The sequence below is a fragment of the Ranitomeya imitator genome, chromosome 5 (genome assembly GCF_032444005.1).
Source record: "Ranitomeya imitator isolate aRanImi1 chromosome 5, aRanImi1.pri, whole genome shotgun sequence".
NCBI classification, from domain to species: domain Eukaryota; kingdom Metazoa; phylum Chordata; class Amphibia; order Anura; family Dendrobatidae; genus Ranitomeya; species Ranitomeya imitator.
In genome coordinates this window covers 247802373-247825603 of record NC_091286.1, presented here as the reverse complement: position 1 = coordinate 247825603, position 23231 = coordinate 247802373, and the positions used below count along the sequence as shown (strand labels likewise).

Here is a 23231-nt window from a genome sequence, read left to right as displayed (position 1 = left end):
TTTATTAAAAGCTATAATGTATAACGCTAGCATTTAGAGAATGGAAAATAAAATAGTCATGCTTCATGTCAAGAGAAAAGAAAAATATGCGGCACTCACCCAGCTTGCGTGATATTGTAGCCTTTTATGCACCCAGATTTTGGTTACAAAAATTTCATTCAGCTTGGCAGGTTACGTGGGGGTGCAGGGAGTGTAGAGGGGACGACGGCCATTTCGCGCAATCAGCGCTTCTACGGGTCCATGTGAAGCTAAAATTATGTCACTTCCTTTATAGAGAAGGTCTGATTATCAAAAAAACTAACATTATTGCTGAATTTTTTTTTTTCAAAATACATTTCACAATAAATATTAGTGCATAATACTATTATCTCCGAACACAACAAATAGGGATTTACAAGAATATTGCCATATCAAGTTTATCATTCAGACATATTGGTCCCTGGGCATTAGCCCTCATTATCCATTTGACTTCTTGTTTTAAATGGAGCTTTTTGTGATTACCGCCCTGAGGAGGAAATTTAACCATTTCAAGTCTGGCAAACTGCAATAAATCTGGATTGCTACTATGCTTTTCTTGCATGTGTTTGATTAAACGCATGCAACCTTTACCAGTTTGAATGGAATTGTAATGTTCGCGAAATCTAGTTACTAGGGGACGAATGGTTTTGCCTATATAGTAATATTGGCAGGGACAGAATATTATATAAACAACGTATTTGCTCTTACATGTAATCAAATCGCGGATTTGATGACTTATGGATCCAATTCTCATAGGATTGTCTAATTTATGTAGGTGACAGAAGTTACAATTACCGCACTTGAAATTACCTTGCGGTAAATCTTTATTTAGCCAATTAGTTTTTTCTGGAAGCAATCTGTTGTGGACCAAAATATCACTTAAATTTTTTGTATGTTTATATGCGAATTGTGGGTTTACTGTTGTGATTTTGGATAATTCTCTATCACGTTGCAAAGTATGCCAATTTTTTCTGATGGCATCATACATTTTTTTATCCATTGGACTATGTGAAAACGTAAAGGTAAATCTCTGATTATTTCTGTGATTTATTTTTTTTGCGTTTTTTCAACAGGTCATTCTGCTTTAATTTAGCTGCTCTAATTTTGGCTTCCTTTAACAATTCCGATGGATAATCTCTGTTGCTGAAATTATTTTTTAGTTCGGCAACCTGTTCATTATATATGGCATCATTATTATTAATTTTTCTCAGCCCTACCATCTGGCTGTATGGAATGCCCTTCTTGGTGTGCATTGGATGCGCACTATTAAAATGCAGCAAGTTATTTGTTGCAGTTGGTTTTCTGAATACTTTTGTATTTATTTCACCTTCTATAATTTCTATTTTAACATCTAAAAATTCTAACAAATTTTTACCGAAATTTGAAGTGAAACACATATTTTCATCGTTATTGTTGTTTAAGCTGGTTACAAACTCAGTAAAGATCTCTTCCAACCCATCCCATTTAATAAAAATGTCGTCCGCAAAACGCAGATATGTCCGTATATGTTTTAAAAAGGGGTTGTCAATGCTAGTAATGATCTTTTCCTCAAAGGCTGCTAGAAATAAATTAGCGAACACACATGCTACCGGCGTACCCATCGCGGTACCCGTTTTTTGTAGATACCACTTATTAATGAACTTGAATGCGTTATGAGATAGGACAAAATCCAAACTCTCTAACACAATTGAGATAAAACCTGGGTCTTTATCAGTATTTCGCAAAATTTTGTGTACCGCTTCTATTCCTTTTTATGCGGAATTCTCGTGTATAAATTTACGATGTCCATAGACGCAAGGCAGAAATTTGTTTGCCACTCAATTCCTTTTAATGCTAATAAAAAATCTCCACTATCTTTCACAAATGAGGGAATTTTTTTCAACAAGGGTTTGAGAAGCCAATCTAAGAACTGTGAAAGGGGTTCTTTTAAAGAGTCTATCCCCGAAATTATCGGGCGACCTGGAGGTTTATTTGCACACTTGTGAGTCTTTGGTAAACTATACCAGTGGGGAATATTGGGGCATTCCGGCAATAATTTTTCTGCTCTATTTTGTCTCAGGATACCCCTCTCTACATATTTCTTTAGTAAGGTTCGTAATTTTTCCTTAAATTTCCCTGTTGGATTGCTCTCAAGGGGAAGGTAAATTTCCCTATCATTCAACTGTGACAACGCCTCACTGATAGTAATCTGTAAATATTTTGTGTAGAAATCAAAATAGGATTAAGTTTTCTTCCTTGCATTATTTCCACGAATATATAGCAAAATTAATTTGGCAATGAGACCTAATAAGTCCCAGATGATCAAATATTCTGTATTATCACTCACTCATGTATTAGAACGTAAATCTTAAATGTGAGAGTAAAAGTCTTTTTACTTTTTTTTTTATTTGAGTAATTTTCTAAATGGCCCAGCATTTAAATTTAAAAATATGTTGTCGTTTATTAGATTTTCAGGTTTGTTAGATGTATGATTATAGAAATGTAATTGATTAAGAGGCAACTGAAGTAAAGAGTTGAGAGATTTCCTAATAGAGTAGGGGCTAAATCAGTATAATGAAAAATCAAAAAAGGTAATCTTATTGAACTATAATCCTGAAAGGAGTTTTCCCCCGAACAAAAGTTAATTTTAATAAATACGTTTTGGAATAATAGTAACCCCCTTCCCCAGGCGTTAGAAACTAAAAGAGCCACCTTGAGCAGCAGTAATGCGGCATTCTGACAAGGTGGCTCTTTTAGTTATTGGTGCAGTCAAAGCAGAAATAATGCGTTTTATAATTTCTCAAAAATACCTGCCTTTAGTCCTGGAGGCAGGTCTTTCCCCCCCTGCTGCAGACGCCACACTGCCGTCACTCAAGGCTTCTTCGGCGCCGGGTGCCACCCCTCCGCGCTGTTTTCAAATCAAATCCGGTGCCTGCGCTCTTTTGTTCTGCCTGGGGCAGGCGCAGTGAGCGCTGCCCGTCTGACCTCAGATGCAGTCTCCCCTATAGAACAGTGACATCGGGTGATGTCACTGCTTTATAGGACCCTCAGTGACTCAATGACAGGAGAAAATGGCTCCTGCAATGCATCACTGAGGTTACTATAGTTCAAAGTCTCACTTTATGGCAATTGCTGCATGGGAAAATTTCTCACACAGCAATGCCAAAAGTGAGACTAGGGACTATTTCTTTACAGCAGCGGAGGAATACAGTGTGGAAGGATACCTTCCTCCCTTCATTGTGTTCCTGGAGCCCCTGAAGAGCGGTCGCATCAGCTGTTGCTGCCATTCTCCACGGGAGATCGTTGTGGGACACTCGTAGATTTCTGCGGACAGGGAGTATATTGGTTGTTTGTTATTTTAATATTTTTCACAGGTGACACTGGCTTTGGGGATCAAAATGACAAGTAATGGTGAGTATGTACTAATGTACTGTATGTCTATATGTATGTATTGTATGTAATGTATGAATGTACTGTATGTAGTATGTATGTATGTAGTATGTATGTATGTATGTTGTATGTATGTAGTATGTATGTTTTTGTTTTTTTTCATTCAACATATTAGCCGGATGATGGGACTACTACTGTCTCATCATTGGCTAATGTGTCAATCACTGTCACTGTAGCAGGCATCGTCCGATGGGACTTGTAGTCCCATCGAGCGATGCCTGTACACATGCATAGAGCCCTGGCAGCCCGCACAGAGTCCCGGCAGCCGCACAGAGTACCAGCAGGCCTGCACAGACCCCCGGTAGCCCACACAGACCACCCGGCAGGTCCGCACAGAGCCCCGAGAGGCCGGTACAGATCCCCAGCAGGCCCGCACAGACCCCGCCCGCACACACAGACACACACACACAGTGTCCGCCCACACACCGCCCACACTATTATGTATGTAGTATGTATGTTTTTGTTTTTTTTAATTCAACACATTAGCCGGATGATGGGACTACTACTGTCACATCATTGGCTAATGTGTCAATCACTGTCACTGTAGCAGGCATCGTCCGATGGGACTTGTAGTCCCATCGGGCTATGCCTGTACACACGCACAGAGCCCCGGCAGCCCGCACAGAGCCCGGCAGCCTGCACAGAGCCAGGGCAGGCCCGCACAGAGCCAGGGCAGGCCCGCACAGACCCCCGGTAGCCCACACAGACCCCCGGCAGGTCTGCACAGAACCCCGAGAGGCCGGTACAGATCCCCGGCAGGCCCGCACAGACCCCGCCCGCACACACAGACATGCACAGTATCCGCCCACGCACCGCCCACACTCTTCCCCCCTCCGGAACAGGATGTAGGACAGAAAGGGCTTATTTACATTCCGATATTTGTGTCCCATTGAATTGTATTGGTATTGGGTATCGGTATCGACGATATCCGATATTTTTTAGATATCGGCCGATCCAATCCGATACTGATACTTCTGGATATCGGAAGGTATCGCTCAACACTTGTCACCATGCTCAAAATCTTTTTGAAATGGCTTTCATATACATGATGTAAAGCATAAACCAGCTCTTGGGTACTTTGGCCCTGTCTGAAAAGTCATAATTTTGCCATTTTACCATGGTTTAGTTTAGTTGGATATTTAGATATAACTTTTTATATTTTTTCTCTAGTTGTTTTCTCGACCAATACAACTTTCTATATACCCATTACACATACTCACATTACATACTCAAACATACGCATGTATTCATATTACACAAACAAATTTACACATTACACACACTGTTACCATTAATACACACAAATTATACATACTGTATACATACAGGCGCCGGGAAAGGTCAGAGAGGCCCAGCACCTTCGCACTGCAGTCCTTTGCTCTGCCCTTAACGGGGCAGACAAAGTACGCCTGCGCCGGAGCCGCAGCATGAAGACAAGAAGAGGACATCATCGTAAGAAGATAGGAGGCCCCGGACTGGACCGCAACACCCATCGGACTGGACTGAGACCGGGACCTCCCCAGGGTGAGTATAATCTAACATCTTTTTCTTATCTTTTAGGATACATCGGGGGCCCCTGATGCTGATGGGCTTAGCTCATCTTCGATTTTGGGGGTAACAGGTTCCCTTTAAAAAATTCTTGAAGATCTATAAACTCTAGAGAATTTCTCTGCAAGTCCAACATACAATGTTGAGGCAGCCAGCATACTTTACTGCTGTCAGTTGGCATGTCTGCAACATATAGATATCCAAAATATAGATATCCAAGGTTGCAATCACAAACTGAACAGCTGCCTAATACCCATACACCTTTTTGTATTGGACCCTGACTTGGTGACAATGCATTTGCACATGGCTTTTTGTGTGCATGAAACATAACGTGCCTTAAATATAGCTTGGTTAACACATTTGGAATTTTATATGTGCAGAGTAGAAAAATGAACCTAAAAAGTACAAAAAAAGTACCAATACAAGTCAATGGGACATCAAGTATCGGAAGGTATTCTCATGGTTCCCAGGGTCTGAAGGAGAGGAAACTCTCCTTCAGGCCCTGGGATCCATAGGGATGTGTAAAATAAAGAATTAAAATAAAAAATATTGATATGCTCACCTCTCCGGCGGCCCCTGGACATCACGCTGCTAACCGGGAGGCTTCTTTGTTTAAAATGCACGCCTTTAGGACCTGCGAATGACGTCCCGGCTTCTGATTGGTCGCGTGCCGCCCATGTGACTGGCACGCGACCAATCAGAAGCCGTGACGTCGTTCGCAGGTCCTCAATTCCTAGAATTAGGAGTTTAGTGAATGAGAATGACGTCGCGGCTTCTGATTGGTCACGTGCCGCCCATGTGACCGGCACGCGACCAATCAGAAGCCGTGACGTCATTCGCAGGTCCTCAATTCCTAGAATTAAAAGTTTTTGTGAATGAGAATGACTTCGCGGCTTCTGATTGGTCGCGTGCCGGTCACATGGGTGGCACGTGACCAATCAGAAGCCGCGACGTCATTCTCATTCACTAAACTCCTAATTCTAAGAATTGAGGACCTGCGAACGACGTCACGGCTTCTGATTGGTCGCGTGCCGGTCACATGGGCGGCACGCGACCAATCAGAAGCCGGGACGTCATTCGCAGGTCCTAAAGGCGCGCATTTTAAACAAAGAAGCCTCCCAGTTAGCAGCGTGATGTCCAGGGGCCGCCGGAGAGGTGAGCATATCAATATTTTTTATTTTAATTCTTTATTTTACACATCCCTATTGATCCGATACCGATACCCGATATCACAAAAGTATCGGATCTCGGTATCGGAATTCCGATACCGCAAGTATCGGCCGATACCCGATACTTGCGGTATCGGAATGCTCAACACTAACATTGATAGAAAATCATCACAAACCTTATTTCTTATTTTCACTTTTCCTAGCATGTGATGATAAAGCATCAATATTTCATTGCTACCTGACATCTAAAATAAAGTGAATAGACAGGTAGCTAGAATGACAATGTTGGTTGTTGAGCTTTTACTTATAACAACGGGGGTTGAGGAATAGCTAACGTTAAAGCGTAAAAAAGTGAAAGCTGCTATTGTGTGGTCCCCAGCACCAGCAACTGAAGGTTGTGACAATCTCAGCATGGAGCATGCTCTTAAGCTTCACCGAACAAAACTATGAGTTGTTTACACATTCCTTAATGACAATTGATAAAGGAAAATATCTTATAACTTCTGTCTGGGTATAGCTGAATGTGAAGCAACAAAGGCAGTCTGGAAGAATGACATTGGCAGGTTTAAGGCTTTGCCTTATGCTTCTCACTGTGCTAAGAAAACTGTATGAATAGACATTTTGATCAATTCTAACACATCCATCATTCTGTAGGTATGCATACATGAATATAAATATATACTATGTGTGATTGTATTTAGCCTCAAAATCTGAATTTATAGCTCATACTCTGGTTTAAAGGGTGTCTGTTAAATGTTTGGCCTTGTGAATAAATCAGAGCATCAGGTAGGGTAATTAAAGGGGTTTCTCAGGTTTGGCATGAAAGTAACTGTAGAATTGTGAATCCTCACATCGTTCACACTCCACACAGGATTCTCAGATTCTGGTGTAACGTGGTCTGGGGAGGTAGCCATGTGCGAGGTACTTTTCTCTTACTCTCTGGCATGTTACATGAAGGTTGGGGTCCTGGTTGTGTGTGTGGACCCCAACCCTAAATTTTAACTAAACAGGAATTTGATAGGGAATATATACCGCAGATTGCTGGTACACAACTTCATGAATGTTTCCTTCACAATACAGAACATTTTCCACAGTTTCATTTCCTCCCGCTTTACTCTCTTATTCTCTATCTTTATTGTTCCTCTTCACTTCACCACCACACAGCTTAGTAGTACATTCCAGTTTATAAGAGTCCTATGCTCAATCCGAAATGCCACATTCTATTAGGGGAGCTATTTTGCCAGTATGGCCAGTTCTTATCTCTGCTATGAAACTCCCATCCATAGCTCTCACTTCATCTTACATACTCTGTCCCATTTCGGCCTGTTACCTCTCTGAGTTATAAATTCTAGGCTGTACTGCCATGTGTCCTGACCTATGACCAATCTCTATTCATTCAGTCACTTCTCTTCTACTTTTCTCCTCTGAGTCTCGCTATTCTCTATCTCTGTCTCCTTGCTCTTATTGGGGACACCTATGTCATATGGCATAGCTCACACTAGACCTTAGGTCTTTTCTTTATGTCCACTGGGCCTTTTCTGCCATTCTGAAAGGAAAGTATCTCCCTTCAGCTTAGCTCCTCCAATTCTAAGCTAGTCCCAAACATTAACTCTAACTGTCCCTACTGTCAAACAACACACATTAGTAATATCATTAATGCATCACACAATTCACATTACATGACATCAAATTATATTTGTTCTTCAAAGGGGAATGTGGACATCTTCTTACACTGGCATTGACTGCAGGCTCTCATGTGACTGTAAGAATGCGATATGCATACTGCCTGCCACATTCTGACAAGATGTTTGTGGTCTCACTCAATAGATGAATTGAGTGAGGCTATGTGCATCTCATAACTCCTGAGTCTCACTGTCAGTACTGGAGAATCCTAACAGTGCACTTTCGTGCTAAACTTGACAACCCCTTTCATCCCTTTCCAACATGTGCATAATAATATACCCAGGTTGAACTCCTTCACTTTGATGTGGGCTCTGGCGCTGAGCCCACATCTTTCCCAGCCCATGTCAGCTATTTTGACCAGCTAACACGTGCCTATAACAGCCACGGGTAGAATCACGATCCACCCGCAGCTGTTCACCCATTAAATGCCGCTGTCAATCTCTTGACAGCAATATATGACTCACGCTTCCGGCAAGTGCTCCAAAAATCCCTCCCATTGGTGACCCGTCACATGATAGGTTGGCATGCCAAACAGAGTTCTCCAGCTTGGCACTAAAAAAATAAGCCATAACCTAACCCAGCCACAAATCACAAAAAATTGAGATGCTACAGGTGGCTGAAAATGGTGCCAATTTTCTTTTTACCAAACTTTAGATTTTTTTTTCACCACTGAGATCCCTCACAGATTAGTGGCAGCAAAGTGGGATCGAGATAAAGATCGCAGGGTTCCCAGTGATTAGCAAGTTATCCCCGACCTTACATAGAATATAAATTGAAATTTGAGGAAAAGCCCATTAACCTCATAATGTGTTTTCGCTTTTTGCTCCCCTTCTTCATAGAGCCATAACAATATAAAAAAAAATTAACCTGACCACTAAATGGCATAATTTTTTTACTTTTTGGTCAAAATGGCCATGTGAGGGCTTGTTTTTTGAGGGACAAGTTGTACTTTTTAACGACACCATTGGTTTCAACATATCATGTACAGGAAAATGGGAAAAAAAATTCAAATGTGGTGAAATTGCAAAAAAAAGTGCAATTCCACAGTTGTTTTGGGAGTTTATTTCACCATGTTCACTAAATGCTAAAATTGACCTGCCATTAAGATTCTCCAGGTCATTATGAGTTAGATAACGAACAGAGGTGAGTGGAGATGATGTCCAGGGTGTGGCTATCTTTATGAGTTGTTGCTGCAGGCCATTAAGCAAGGCAGAATGAAGAAGTGAAAGGTAGAAGCTTAGAGACAGCTGAGTGGGAAGTGTCAATGGGGATGTTGAAGTCACCCATGCTGATAGTGGGGATGTTAGCAGAAAGGAAATAAAGTAGGCAGGGGGTGAAGTGGTAAAAAAAAGTTGGTTGGTGGCCCTGGGCAGGGCGAGGGGGGGGGGCAGTAAATGACAGCCAATTGAAGGTTAGAGGGGGAGTAGTTGCACACAAAGTGCAGATTAATGGAGGGTGGCTGTGAAATTGGGATGACCATTTATCGTACAGGAGAAAAGCATCTTGTCTATTATGCTTCTTGCTGAGGAAGTGTGTGTGAGAAAAATGGAATCCACCATAGAATTGCAGCTGGTGAGACTGTGGAGGGGGTGAGCCAGATTTCTGTGATGCCAAGGAAGGAGAGTATGTCAGTAATGAAAAGATCATGAATATATGAAAGTCTGTTGCAGAAAGAGTGAGCATTCAATAGAGCTCCTGTAAGAAGGAATGGGGAAGCGAGGGCTGGGTGAATGGGTATAAGGTTGGAAAGGTTGCAGAAATTTGTGATAGATCGTGGATGGGAGGTAGAAGTGACTGTGGGGATGTGGTGAGAAGGACCAGGATTCGGAGAGATATCGCCAGCCGTGAGGAGGAGCAGAGAAAATGTAGGTGGGAGCAGGAGAGGGCATGTGGTGTCTGTCCGTGTTTGGAGATATAGAATTGTATGTTGAGAAACAGTACTGAGGAGGTGGTGAGATGTATGGGGAGCATGAAGGGAGAGATGATCAGTTCATTACTAGGTGTCATGATTGGGGGTGTTAGTAGGAAGTGACGGACTATGGGGTAAGAGTGAAATCAGACAGAAACATTGTTTACTTGTCTATGTATCCAGTTACCTTCAGTTCCTTTCTGGTTTATTTCTGGTCTAATCAATGCCGTAATCTTCAATTCTGCACTTGGAAGATGCAGGGCAGACAAAGTCTATGCAGACTGTAATCTGTCAGTATATTTGTTTACAAATGCATTCAGGTGCGAAACAGAGGGAAGGGGTCTTTTCTCATCTTTATCAAATGATTAAAGCTGAGACAGGTGCAGGATATATCACAGGTAGAATAAAAAGGCTGGTAGTAAACAAAACTGGTGAGGGGTACTGCAGTGATCAGTTCCAAAATATTACAAGTAAGTACAAGCAATAGAAGTACAGGATATCATAGGTTGGGAAAGTCGGGTAGCAGTAGCAAACATACCAAGTATGTACAAGCAGTTGAAGTAAGGAATATCACAGGTTAAGGAAGTTTAGTAGTAGTAGCAAACATACCTGTGGGAATAATAGATAAACAGACATGCTGATTAGAGAGTGGAGGTGGTAGCTGGCCAGTTGCATTCCGTATACATCATATTAAATTCTAGTGTAATTCATTGCACTACACTTAATTGCTGCACTTACATCTCTACTTCAATAATTGTCTATGGGACAATGCAAGAAAGACAAGTGCTGTCCTTGACTATTTCCAACATTGACATTGCCAATGAATGGCAATGGTCAAGGATGTGCTACATTTAATACAGTTCTGAAATTCTCATTCTCAGAGTTCCTGAAACCCATTCTCAAGAATGCAGGGGGTATCTGTGATCATTTGCATTTTGAATTTGAGCTGCCGAGAAAATGAGAATTAACTTTGTGGATTTGCAAATTGTGGAGATCTTGTAAGGTCTTAGGACAGTTAAAATATTATTTACAATTTTGGATGACCCAACATGAACCTTCACTAATAAGTCCTAAACCTTTACTTTTATTATGGATTAAAGTAGTGAGGTAAAATAAAGCATGAAATGTTCTGTCCTTATATTGCCTAAAAAATTCTAATATAATGTAGACGCCCTGGGGTGTCAACATTATAGGGCAAACAGGACAGTTTTTCCTAGAGCACATATCCCCATAACATGTTTCACTGCAGATGCGGTGTCATCAGGGGATGGGACTACACCTAGAAACAAGTATATTTGCCACTCGCCTGTACATTACATTAAAATCGCTTAGGCAATATAGTGACAGAATGTTTAATGTTTAGTTTTACCCCACTATTTTAATGCATAATAAAAGTAAAGGTTTAGGAGTTGCTAGTTAAGGTTCCTGTTGGGTCATCCTAAATTGCAAATGAGAAAGAACGTTGATCACGCATCACATAATACTGCAAATTGTTATCAGGCAGTCCTCAGCCAGGCAGTTGCTTTCACTTTTGTATCAGCAAACCTTGGTCAGAGCCTTCAGTGCTGTTGATTGACAGCTCAATCTTGGATATAAAGAAATGTCCGCTGAAATTTAATATTGCTAATTTTTCTTTCCCTTGGCATAATTCTTTGGACAAGAGTGGTTAAGTTTAAATACACATTGAATAGCCAGCCAGGTAGAAGACATCAAGATGCCACGATAGATGTTTAATGATCCATAATTCATTTCCGCTGTTTAATCTAGAAAAATACATTCAGTTAATTAAAATAATTTATTTTCAATTTTCTAAGTATGAGTCACAATGCCAAAATGTTCAACTATTAAATAAACTCGTTGTTTTTTGTCGTGTCAGTGATTTGAGTATTTGCTACATAGTAAACAGTTGGGTGAATATCCTCCTGGTATGGTGCATAATGCATATGTCTATATCATGGATCTGTTTTGTATGGAACCATACTAGGGCTCCCTTGATAGTCTGTGAGGTCCATGCTATAAGATTGTAGACAAAAAATAATATGCTTTACAGCTAGCCCATGGATTTAATGTTGCTTATTAGTTACTAAGCTACTTCAAAACTTTTGTGAGTCAAGAAATGAACAGCAATGGTTTATGCTAAAAGCTTTAGCCCTCTTCATGATTTATATTTGTATCAAAGGTCGTGTCCTTGCCTTTGACGCAAGCTCTTATGCTGAGCCCACATCTTTCCCTGGGCTTGATCGCTGATTTATCCACAAGCTTCTGTTAACCTGTTGAATCCTGCTGTCAATTACTAACAGTGGGATCTAACATGCACCAGCCGGAAGCATATCACAAATCTTGCCCTTCGGCACCCCTGTCACGTGATCGCGGGGCGATGATAGGTTGTCATTGTACCGAGCTGCTGCTCCATAGCACCCTGTCACTTTACATGAAAATTATGTCCCAGTCCCAATATTCTATCATGTATGGGGTGGATCACACTCACTTGTAGGCTACAAACCTTCACCATCTCCAGGCCGCCATCTTCAGGAGTTGCTGTACGTAAATCAAGGGACACTCAGTTTGTTTCAACAACCAAATGTTTACTGTACAATTCAAGTTCAACAGATTGCAACATGCTGTATTGGGCACCATACTTTTCTTTCCTATTTTCCTTATCACAACATGCCCTCAGCATCACTATCAGTTCCTTCATTCCCCAATAGTGTGTTTCTCACAGTATTTTGTTTGGAAAATTGCATTTTTTGTGTCTATTTTTCACACAGTTATTTGAGACAAAACAAGAAGTGGATTTAAAAGTAATGGAAAGCTGTGATGCAAAGACATATATAAAGTGAAAACTTCAGCTTCTTGTCCCTTACATTTCTAGCTTTGACTAAAAAGATCTGCATTAAGAACTGTAGAGATTTTTTCCCCAAAAATGTTGTCTGCATCAAGCAACCCTTTATCTGCTATCAATAAAAGAAGCTATGTTTACAATGATTTCTAACAAGCATGAAAAAAACTGTTTATGTGATTATCTATTAGGTATTGTACTGTCTATATTGTTACCTTTTGTAAACTTTGGTTTATCTCTATCTCTCTTCAGCACCTAAAACGGAACTATGATAGCAACTGGAGGAGTTATAACAGGACTAGCAGCCTTAAAGAGGCAAGATTCAGCCAGATCACAGCATCTTTTGTCTCGGCCTACTTCGCCACCTCCAGAGAAGAAGCCTGTAAGACGTCGCCCAAGAGCTGATGTAGTAATTGTGAGGGGGAAAATTCGTCTGTACTCTCCATCTGGTTTTTTTCTTATGTTGGGGGTCTTAATATCTGTAGCAGGAATAGCAATGGCTGTGCTTGGCTACTGGCCTCAAAAGGAGACATTTTTAACACCAGAGCTCACATTAGAAGTTAATAAAACACAAATACTTAAAGAAACTGGGATGATGGTAAGATTTTTTGAACAGCATCTGCATTCTGAGAAAATGAAAATGCTGGGCCCCTTTACTATGGGTATTGGTATATTTATATTTATTTGTGCAAATGCTATCCTACATGAAAATCGAGACAAAGAGACTAAAGTAATTCATATGAGAGATATATATTCAACTGTCATAGATATTCACAGCATGAGGATTAAAGAACAAAAGCATCTCAATGGGGCTTATTCGGGCTTGTATGGAGAAACAGAATACCGACATTCTGACAACCCATGTGCATCCAAACTGGCTGCCAACACAATTGCATCCTTTCCTGGAAGCTACAGAAGTTGCAGTTCTATTGAGGATGAAGATAGCAGCCCAAGAGAAAGTAAAAGCTTTACAAATCTTCTGCCTCCATTGCTTATGGAACGCTCAGGTTCTGTGTTTGGTCTTCATGGCCATTCCAACAGATTTGGAGAAGACAAAAGCCTTAGCTCCAAAAAATGTGAAACAAAATCTATAGTGTCATCATCAATTAATGCTTTTACACTGCCTGTTATAAAATTAAACAACTGTGTCATTGATGAACCAGATATTAATAATATAACTGAAGACTTAGAAATCAATAGTGGCAGACCTGGAAATGTATCATTGGATTCATTGGCTATTCCACTGCCAGATGATGGAAATCGGCCCTATAAATCCACTAATTCTCCTTTATCACGAAGTTACTCTATTATGGAACCAATAAGGTGTGATTCTTTAGCTCCAACAACTAATAATGTAAAACTTTTATCTCCAGGAGCAGCTAGAAAGCAATTTGGATCTAACACATCTTTACATATTTTATCGTCACATTCCAAATCTTTAGACTTAGATAGGGGTCATTCTACGCTGAATGTTCAAGCAGAGCAAAGAAAACACCCAAGTTGGCCTAGACTTGATCGTAGTAACAGCAAGGGGTACATGAAACTTGAGAATAAAGAGGACCCTATGGATAGGTTGATTGTACCCCAAGGACCACCAGCAAAAAAGGACTACACCAACAAGGAGAAACTTCTTATGATTTCAAGATCACACAATAATTTGAGTTTTGAGCATGATGAGTTCTTGAGTAATAATCTTAAAAGAGGTACATCGGAAACCAGATTTTGAATTTTAACTGTTTTTTTTCTCCTGTATAAAATGGAATTTGGGAAACTTTTTACAGAAGTTAAGATATTTTAACTTTTTTTTTGTTGTTGTCAGATTGAGGACAACATTTTTCTTTGAAGTATCTAGACATCATTATTATTACTTTTAGTTGTCTTATGTTATCATTTATTTGTATGAATAAATCTATTAAATCTCTGGGAATAGAAATATAATAATACAGTGCCCTCTAAAGTAAAATCTTCTGCCTGATAGAACATTAGGTATGAAGAGTCGCAAGGTGTGTGTTGGGTGTTACAAGTGCTGAGGCAACCATACAACTTCCTGAGAGTTTAGTGCCCAGATAATACGGATTAAGATAACTTATGATCAAGACTGTTTGGTCTTCCAGTGTACATCCTGTGATTCCTCATGCCCAATGAGAGATTGGGTATATTAATTGAATTGGAGGTACACTTTGAAAGTCCATAAATTATTACTCTGTCACATTATATGGTTAAGTCCCACGTAGAATGTTTACAAAACTTTGGAGTAGAAAATGGGCGCATCAAGTCAAACAAAATTTTAATACATAACACTTCATACACCTTTTCTAATGCTGAGAGCCTCCATTTCTTCTCATTGTTACAAATGGAAGCCACTGACAGTAGCCGAAAAGGAAATTGCTAAGGGACTTGCTAAAATAATACACCTCATTTGTTCTACAAATTGTTGAGGCCTCAGTTATGAGCCCCAATAACATTTCATGGGCCTTAGATGCATGCATTAAAAAGTTTGCACTTTAACTTTTCCCCAAGTAGTCAATAATGATCTTTCTATTGAGGCACATAGATATCTACAGAAAGTCTTTTAAGATATTTGCCATTGATTATTTGCCAGAATAACAATAAATATGGGAATGAGGTCAATAGAAATTCCTACAATAAACCCTGGCCCTCTGTTCAGTATGCTTGTGAATATAACCAAATCCTTTTATATGTATATATCCAATTATATGAAGTGTTCTTTTTTATCATTATTCATACATTCAAGCCTTTCTATTGGCGTAGATGTATATATTTTTTCTACAAATATCTTTTACCATATAAATCAATAAAGTGAGTAAGTTCAAGTAGTTTGGGTAAGCCAAAGAAATGTTCCCATGGAATCTTATAAATATCATCTTATCTTACTGTACATGGACAAATGTCTTACCAAAGGCACACAGTAAATAGGTATATTTCTTAGTACTTTCTATGGCTGCTATGTATTCAGGTTCATGTATCCAAATGTAAAAATTGCAAAATTCAGTGTTTTGGTGATACTTTAGAAAAGAGGACTCGTTTTTAAAGATTTCTGGGTTTTTTGCCTTTTTTAAACCAAATTTAAAAGTATGATATCATGAAGTTTACCTGATATGAAATAATACATGATAATTATAATTTCATGATGATATATCTCATTTTTGTATTTTAAACATACTGTATATTGACATATGCTGCTGATATCATTCTATGTAAAGAGTGTTTAGCTTTCGATAAATTGCAAGAAAGAAATATCTAAAATTGATCTACTGGACAAAACAAAGACTAAGTATTGTCAAATATCAAATATATTTATTTAAAATCAATTTTACATGGCATTATTATATTTACATATTTAGGACATTTTATCATAAAAAATATATACATAAATAATCATTTAAAAAATTCCTGGCAATCATGACTATTCACAGCAGCTTACATCAAACATGAAAGAAGAAGAATTTTAAAAGCATTTTCTAATTTAATATGCCCCTTTTATAAAAGTTTATATTTGGTGACTGATGATCTGTATTTGCAAAGAAAAGTACATTTCAAATCATGTTATCAGGAATTATTCTTATTTGTATTAGTGTAGTGTACAAAATACAATGATCACATAATAAATCATGATTGTCAGGTACACTCTGATCAACTATGAAAATCTAATCCATAGCATTATCTTTTTTCCTAATATCCCAATATAAAAGGTAGACCAATTTAAATACTTTCAATTTAAGATATAGCTATAATTTAAGATATGACAAAAAAATAGAACAGCATAATATCAATAAGCGGGTGCACAGGCCTCCTCAGCAAAGCATCCAATACTTGCCTCAATCCAGATAAAGAGAAAAAGGAAAGTAGCACTCCATAGTCTTGATATAGAAGGGTTAATAGTTTGCCTTTAAGTGCCTTTTGCCTTTAATTGTTAGAATTTCCAGAATCTGTTGTAGTAGTCTGCTAGTCTCCTTTCCACTTCTTATCATGTATGTTCTCAATAGTCAGTCACAACATGCTCTGGGTACGTGAGAGAATAAAGGTCAGTATGACCCTGGGTGATGGTGGGGGCTACATGAATCACATTGAGAGTTACATTTGTTGTAAATGATATAAAATATTGCTTCTTGCTCTATTACTTCAGATAAAAGTGACTTGCTGACAGAATGTGTGAGGTATCTTTTTGTCTCCAAGAGTGCTTGTAAAATGATGGGCGTAATTCCACAATTTGGCCTCACTGGTGATCTGTCAGCTGACATTGGGTCAGAACGAAAACAGCTACGACAGTCTTTAACAGTGAAAAAATGTGGATTTTATTAAGACCCACATGGTATAGCGACGTTTCGGCTCACACTGAGCCTTTTTCAAGCCAAGGGCTTGTGGGTCTGAATAAAATCCACATTTTTTCACTTTAAAAGTCTATGGAGTGCTGCCTTCCTTTTTCTCTTTATAAGTTAAGATATCAATTTTTTGATATCTAAAAGTTAAAAAATAAAATCATATAAAAAAAACCCCTGAAAGCTTTGGTAAAATCTGATCTCTCAAACTTTAAAAACAGGAAAAAAAACTTCTATAAAAATGGTGTAAGCAAAATATAAAAAGAGTTTATCAAAGAAAAGTGCATAAATGTTATTTGAATGGCCTAACAATAAATACCTCTACTAAAAAAGTTTAACTAAGTCTACTCTTTAATATGGGAAGAAAAACCTCGGTGCTGAAGAAATATCTTCTGAATATTATCTCCAAAAGCTCCACATTAAGCTCAACTTTAGAGGCATTACCAAATGGTCAAGTCAGGGGAATCCAACAACACTAAATATTTGATGCCATAGGTTTCATCCATCATTAGCTTTTTCTTGGAGGTGCAGTTGTTTGGTAGGTAGATTTATAGGGCCCCCCAGCAACCAAGACAATTTGTGCACTTATAGATGTTGATATTGGTACTTTTGACCCTTGGTAACGCACATTATGTTCAAATATGGTCACCAAAAATACATCTCAGTTGTGGAACTAGTTGACTTATGATCCGTTATTTAAATGTGTGTCCATATAGAATTAGATATCCATATGCTGAATATACAGAAATCAATGTATTCTTTGCCTTTACGTACTATTCAATATGTAAATGCTTGCATATGCTGTATACATAGATTACCAGCTGCAGCTTATGTTACCAAGACCCCAAATAATACCTCAATGCCAAGAGTTCTGCTTGGTGTAAGATTCTCGTGAAGGCATCCTAGTTGTAAGTGATGAGCCAAGCACCATTCAATACTTTTTTCTCAAATAACAATAAATGAGACTATGATGTAATGAGAGACAACCAGTGCAAAATTAGTGACAACAGGGTTTGAGAATTTAGTAAAAAAGGATAGATGTTTAAATGGTAAAATTTTGTCAAAGCATGCTTAGAAATCTTCATGTTTTCCCTCCAAACTATATTCAACCCCAAAACATTTGAACACTAGAACTAACTGTATAGTGTTCACTGAGTAGTTTATTATATGAGTTGTGTGGTAATGTAATTATGTGCAAGTTAACCTAGCTTAACTAGTCTTCTATGTTTCAACTATCCATTTTCACTATGATTAACTATAACTTTAAAATATAAGAAAACCTGAAAACAACTTTATTTCACTTGATCAGTAAAGACCTCAATAGCTAGAGTATATAGCTATTGGACAGTTTATTCATTATTGGTCCTTATGTTTTTCTTAATTTTTATGCACTTTAATGTTTCATATTGTTTTACCCATTTAAAATGATCCTGATGGTCAAACATACATACAATACAATCTTTGTGATGATTTATAAATGGGTTACATCTAGATTGTGATTTTCTCTAAGTATACTGTATATAAGGATTCATTCATCATACAATACATCAGTGGATATTTTCACAGATTTAGTGTGCTTCAGAAATATTTGGACTGTGCCAAACTTATATAATTTAGCTTCTGTACACCAACTCCTCAAAACATTTGTTATTGAACTGTGGATTTAAGGTTTTATTCCAGAGGTTTATCAGAAATATTGTATAAACCAAGTAAGAATTACAGATCATCTTCATAGTCCCACATTTTTTGAAAGCAAAAAAGAAATTGGACAGTTGACCTATGTATTTCAATGTCCAGTGTGGCCTAACTCATTATTTCTTGACAAGGTAAGTAAATAAAATTGGGTTGATTTCCAGTGTTGAGATTGCATTGTGTAACTGTTTAAGAAACAGTTACAAAGATTTGTCAATGCAAGTGTAGAAGGCCATCATTTGGCCATCATCAATGAAAAAGAAAAAACAATTACCGTATATACTCGAGTATAAGCCGAGATTTTCAGCCCACTTTTTTGGGCTGAAAGTCCCCCTCTTGGCTTATACTCGAGTCATACCCAGGGGTCGGCAGGGGAGGGGGAGCGGAGGCTGTCTAATTGTACTCACGTACTCCTGGTGCGGTCCCTGCAGGTCCCTGGCTTCCCCGGTGCCGGCAGCTTCTTCCTGTACTGAGCAGTCACATGGTACCGCTCATTACAGTAATGAATATGCGGCTCCACCTTCCATAGAGGTGGAGCCGCATATTCATTACTGTAATGAGCGGTAACGGTGACGGCTCAGTACAGGATGAAGCTGCGGTGTCGGGGAAGCAGGGACTGCACAGCGCCAGGAGCAGGTGAGTATAACGGGGAGGGGGAGCGCTGCACGTATTTACCTGCTCCCCGTTCCAGGTGCCACTCTGTCTTCAGCAGTGACGCTTAGGTCAGAGGGCACGGTGACGTGGTTAGTGCGCGCCCTCTGCCTGAACGTCAGGTGCCGAAGATGCTGAAGATGGAGTTGCACTGGAACAAGGAGCAGGTGACTATTGAAAGTGCCGGGGGCCTGAGCGATGGAGAGGTGAGTATGTGATTTATTTTTTTTTATCGCAGCAACAGCAAATGGGGCAGGTGTCTGTATGGAGCATCTATGGGGCCATAACGTTTGTGCAGCACTATATAGGGCCATAATGTTTGTGCAGCACTATATGGGGCCATAACGTTTGTGCAGCACTATATGAGGCAAGTGTTTGTATGGAGCATCTATGGGGCCATAATGTTTGTGCAGCACTATATGGGACCATAACGTTTGTGCAGCACTATATGGGGCCATAACGTTTGTGCAGCATTATATGGGGCAAATATCTTTATGGAGCATCTTATGGGGCCATAATCAGCATTTGTTCAGCATTATATTGGGCAAATGTGTCTATGGAGCATCTTATGGGGCCATTATTAACCTTTATGCAGGATTATATGGGGCATATTTTAATATGGAGAATCTTATGGGGCCCATCAAAAATTTTATGGAGCATTATATGGGGCTCCTGATTCAATATGGATATTCAAAAACACTTAACCTACTGATGTCTCAATTAATTTTACTTTTATTGGTATCTATTTTTACTTTTGAAATTTCTCGGTAGCTGCTGCATTTCCCACCCTAGGCTTATACTCGAGTCACTAAGTTTTCCCAGTTTTTTGTGGCAAAATTAGGTGGGTCGGTTTATACTCAGGTCGTCTTATACTCGAGTATATACGGTAAGTGAGCCGCCAAATCAACCCTCAAAAAGAAGAGCATAGTGTTTTTAAAGGCCACATTCAAGAGTTGCATTGATGAATGGAAATCTAGAAGGTTTATTTCAAGTTTTAAACTAATCATAACTCTCAAGAACAGGCTAAAAAAAATCTGAAATGACTGCCCCACAAAGTTTATTGAATCTTCCGAAATTTCAAAATTTCATTAGAGCAGATTTTCTCAATTCAGGGGGGAAATGTGATTTGCGCAAACTAAGTCTTTCTACAAGAGGTTAAATAAAAATAATAAACTCATACTATTACACCTCTCCTCATACCGCTCCATACCTCTTTCACCCTCACACCCCACCTAGTCCTCTTCATTTGCTCCTCTTATTCCTTCTTTTGCCTCCAGTTTTTACAGCTGGTGCTGCCATTGTTGGATAGGCTGTTGCATGGAGCATAATGTATGTGCGCTGTGCTCCACATGGTCACATCTGATGCACATTATATAATAGCAATGTCTTCCTCCACTCAATGTTCTGAAGGGAAAGGAATACAAAAGAGTGGTGGCAGCAAGATTGATATGAGAAGAGCTAATGAAAAGTAAATTTAATAATTTATTGTAGTTTATTGATTTTTGTCACCTTTCTTGTCCTCAGAATTCAGCTAGTTGCCATTTTTCTGTATTTGTGCAATGCAAATCACCCAAGGTTCAAATTCACTAGAATCAATACATTTTTTGAAAACTCTAAGCAAATTTAATTTCTTTTAAATCAATTCATTTATCTCTTCTGCCCATTTCTTGGACAACCACCACCAATAAGGAGTTTTCCTCTACTAATTTTGTTCTAATACTTCCTAACTAGCACTCTTCTAATACACATTTATTACCTGCCCTGCTCCTGTCAGCTCATCTTTCTTTGGGTCATATATCATTGTGTTTTGATACTGGCTCTGCTACTTCTGATCTTGGGACTGAAATCGGAAAAACAAAGCAGGGCATGTCACTGGTGGGGGTGGGGCAACATGTTGGTGAATGAAAGCAGTCTGAACACGCATGCTAAGATCAGATTTCACTCTCTTCTCTGTTCGATGCTGCTTTAAAGTTCTGTCTATTCAGCTGAGCGTTGCAATGTGCTGATCATTAGAAAGTATATAACAGGGCTTGACAGCTGGCACTTCAAAGCAAGCATTCAGGTGGAGTGAAACCTAATGTGAGCTCATGTCATGCATGGTGCAGACTGACTCTGCTGATGCTTTGAAGTGCCATGCCTTCTGCTGACAAGCCCTGTGACATACTTTCAAATGATCAGCACATCACAGGGCTTGTCAGCAGAATGCATGGCACTTGAAAGCAGCATCCCAGCAGAGAGAAGAGTAAAGTCTGAACTAAGCATATGTGCTCATACTGCTGACACTCACCAAAACATAGCCCTAAATCCACCAATGATGTGCCCTGTTCATCTGTTTCCAGTACCCAGATTAGAAGTAGCAGAGTCAGAATCAAAGCAGAAACATATATGACCCACAGAGAGGTGGGCTTACAAGAGCAGGGAAGGTGAATATGCAGGATATAAGTCACATAATAGCTATTCCTCATGTACACCCAAGACAGCTTGTTTTAAAGTTACTTGAAAGCCCAGTTACCATTTAAAATGGAACCTGTCATGTAAAATAATGCTATTAACCTGCAAATGTGGGGTTCAGCTGCAGGTTAAGAGTTCTCTGACATCATGATGGGAGGAAAATAACTTTATTATCCCCCTCCTCCGTCTTGCTCTTTCAGTCACTTTGGTGGCGTCAAGATGGTTTCAGTCACTGTTCTGTGTATAGAGAGCGCCAACTATAATCTCGACCCCTGCACTAACTGACAGCAGTCTCAGCATTAGAGCTGGTTGTCAGTCAGTGTTGGGGGAGTGTTTACAGCCAACGCTTTCTATACACAAAGCGGTGACTGAAGCAGTGCCTGCACCACCTCTGTGACTAAAAGAGAGGCTGCCTGGGGGAATAAAATTAATTTCCTGCCAGCAGTGGGGCTCTCAGTGCCGTGCCGGTGCTGCACGGTGTCAGAATGCTATTATTAACCTGCAGATTAGCCCCATATCTGTAGTTTAATAGAGGTATGACATGACATGACAGGCTCCCTTTTAATAAAGGTACAGCTTGCCTATGTTACACAGTCCTGCATGCCTACATATACAGTTTGGAGGTGTAACATGCTGACAGATTCCCTTTAAAATCTGGATTTTAATCAAATGTAGAAGACATTGGGTCAAATTCATTGTTGTGATGTACAGAAGCTAAATAATGAAAATACTAACAAAGTAGAATTTTACACCACATTGTTAATGTCTCTGATGCTGTATTTTCAAATTTCTGTCATAAAAAGTGATGATTTAATTTATTCTTTTATAAGGCTCCCCAATCGAATATTCTGTAAAACTTGCACATTTTTATTAGTACGTTATTTTATATGTTCTTCCTCTTATATATCTTTAATATTTTTGAGTTGATATGTTCATGTGTTGTAATTTTGCAGTCTGTCTCTGTGAGGTTTAATATATACTAATAGTGCCTCTATTTTATACAGGGTTTACATCTGCATTTACAGCCTTTAAATCCTAAAAACAGTTTATTGACGAATTGTTAATAGCAATCATTCCAAGCATTCAACAAATTAAAAAAAAATTGCTTATACGTATGTTGATCTTGACCAAATGTTGTCTTGTGTCACTAAATTTACTTTTAGGTTGAATGATAAAAATTGTGCAATTTCACTATATTATCTATTGGCCAAATTACTATAATTTGATTCTCCATCTTTGTAGGTTTATCGAATGGATTCTTGTAAATTGATATAATTAAAATATGATAAAAAATGGCCAATAGAATCTTTTCGCTCTAACACAAATTGATGGTTTTGCCACATTTACTAGATTTGTCATACTGGGTAACTCTCTTATTGACTAACTGTATGATGATCCCGTCCTACACACAATCACTGACAGATAGTATGTGATCTTAAATGTTGATTACTTGCCCATATTTAAATAAAAAAACATTTCCAGGCTTGTGTATGTACAATACT

The 23231-nt window shown here is 39.0% G+C and overlaps 1 protein-coding gene across 1 annotated transcript in view; it reads left to right on the top strand.

The window, feature by feature from the left end:
* Positions 1-15744, top strand: part of TMEM200A (transmembrane protein 200A) — a 226430-nt gene extending 210686 nt beyond the window's left edge. Inside the window, exon 4 of the mRNA XM_069726048.1 lies at positions 12848-15744. Coding sequence (XP_069582149.1) covers positions 12864-14321 — 1458 coding nt within the window. The 5' untranslated portion in view covers positions 12848-12863 and the 3' untranslated portion in view covers positions 14322-15744. The remainder of the gene's footprint in view (positions 1-12847) is intronic.
* The last annotated feature ends 7487 nt before the right edge of the window (positions 15745-23231 follow it).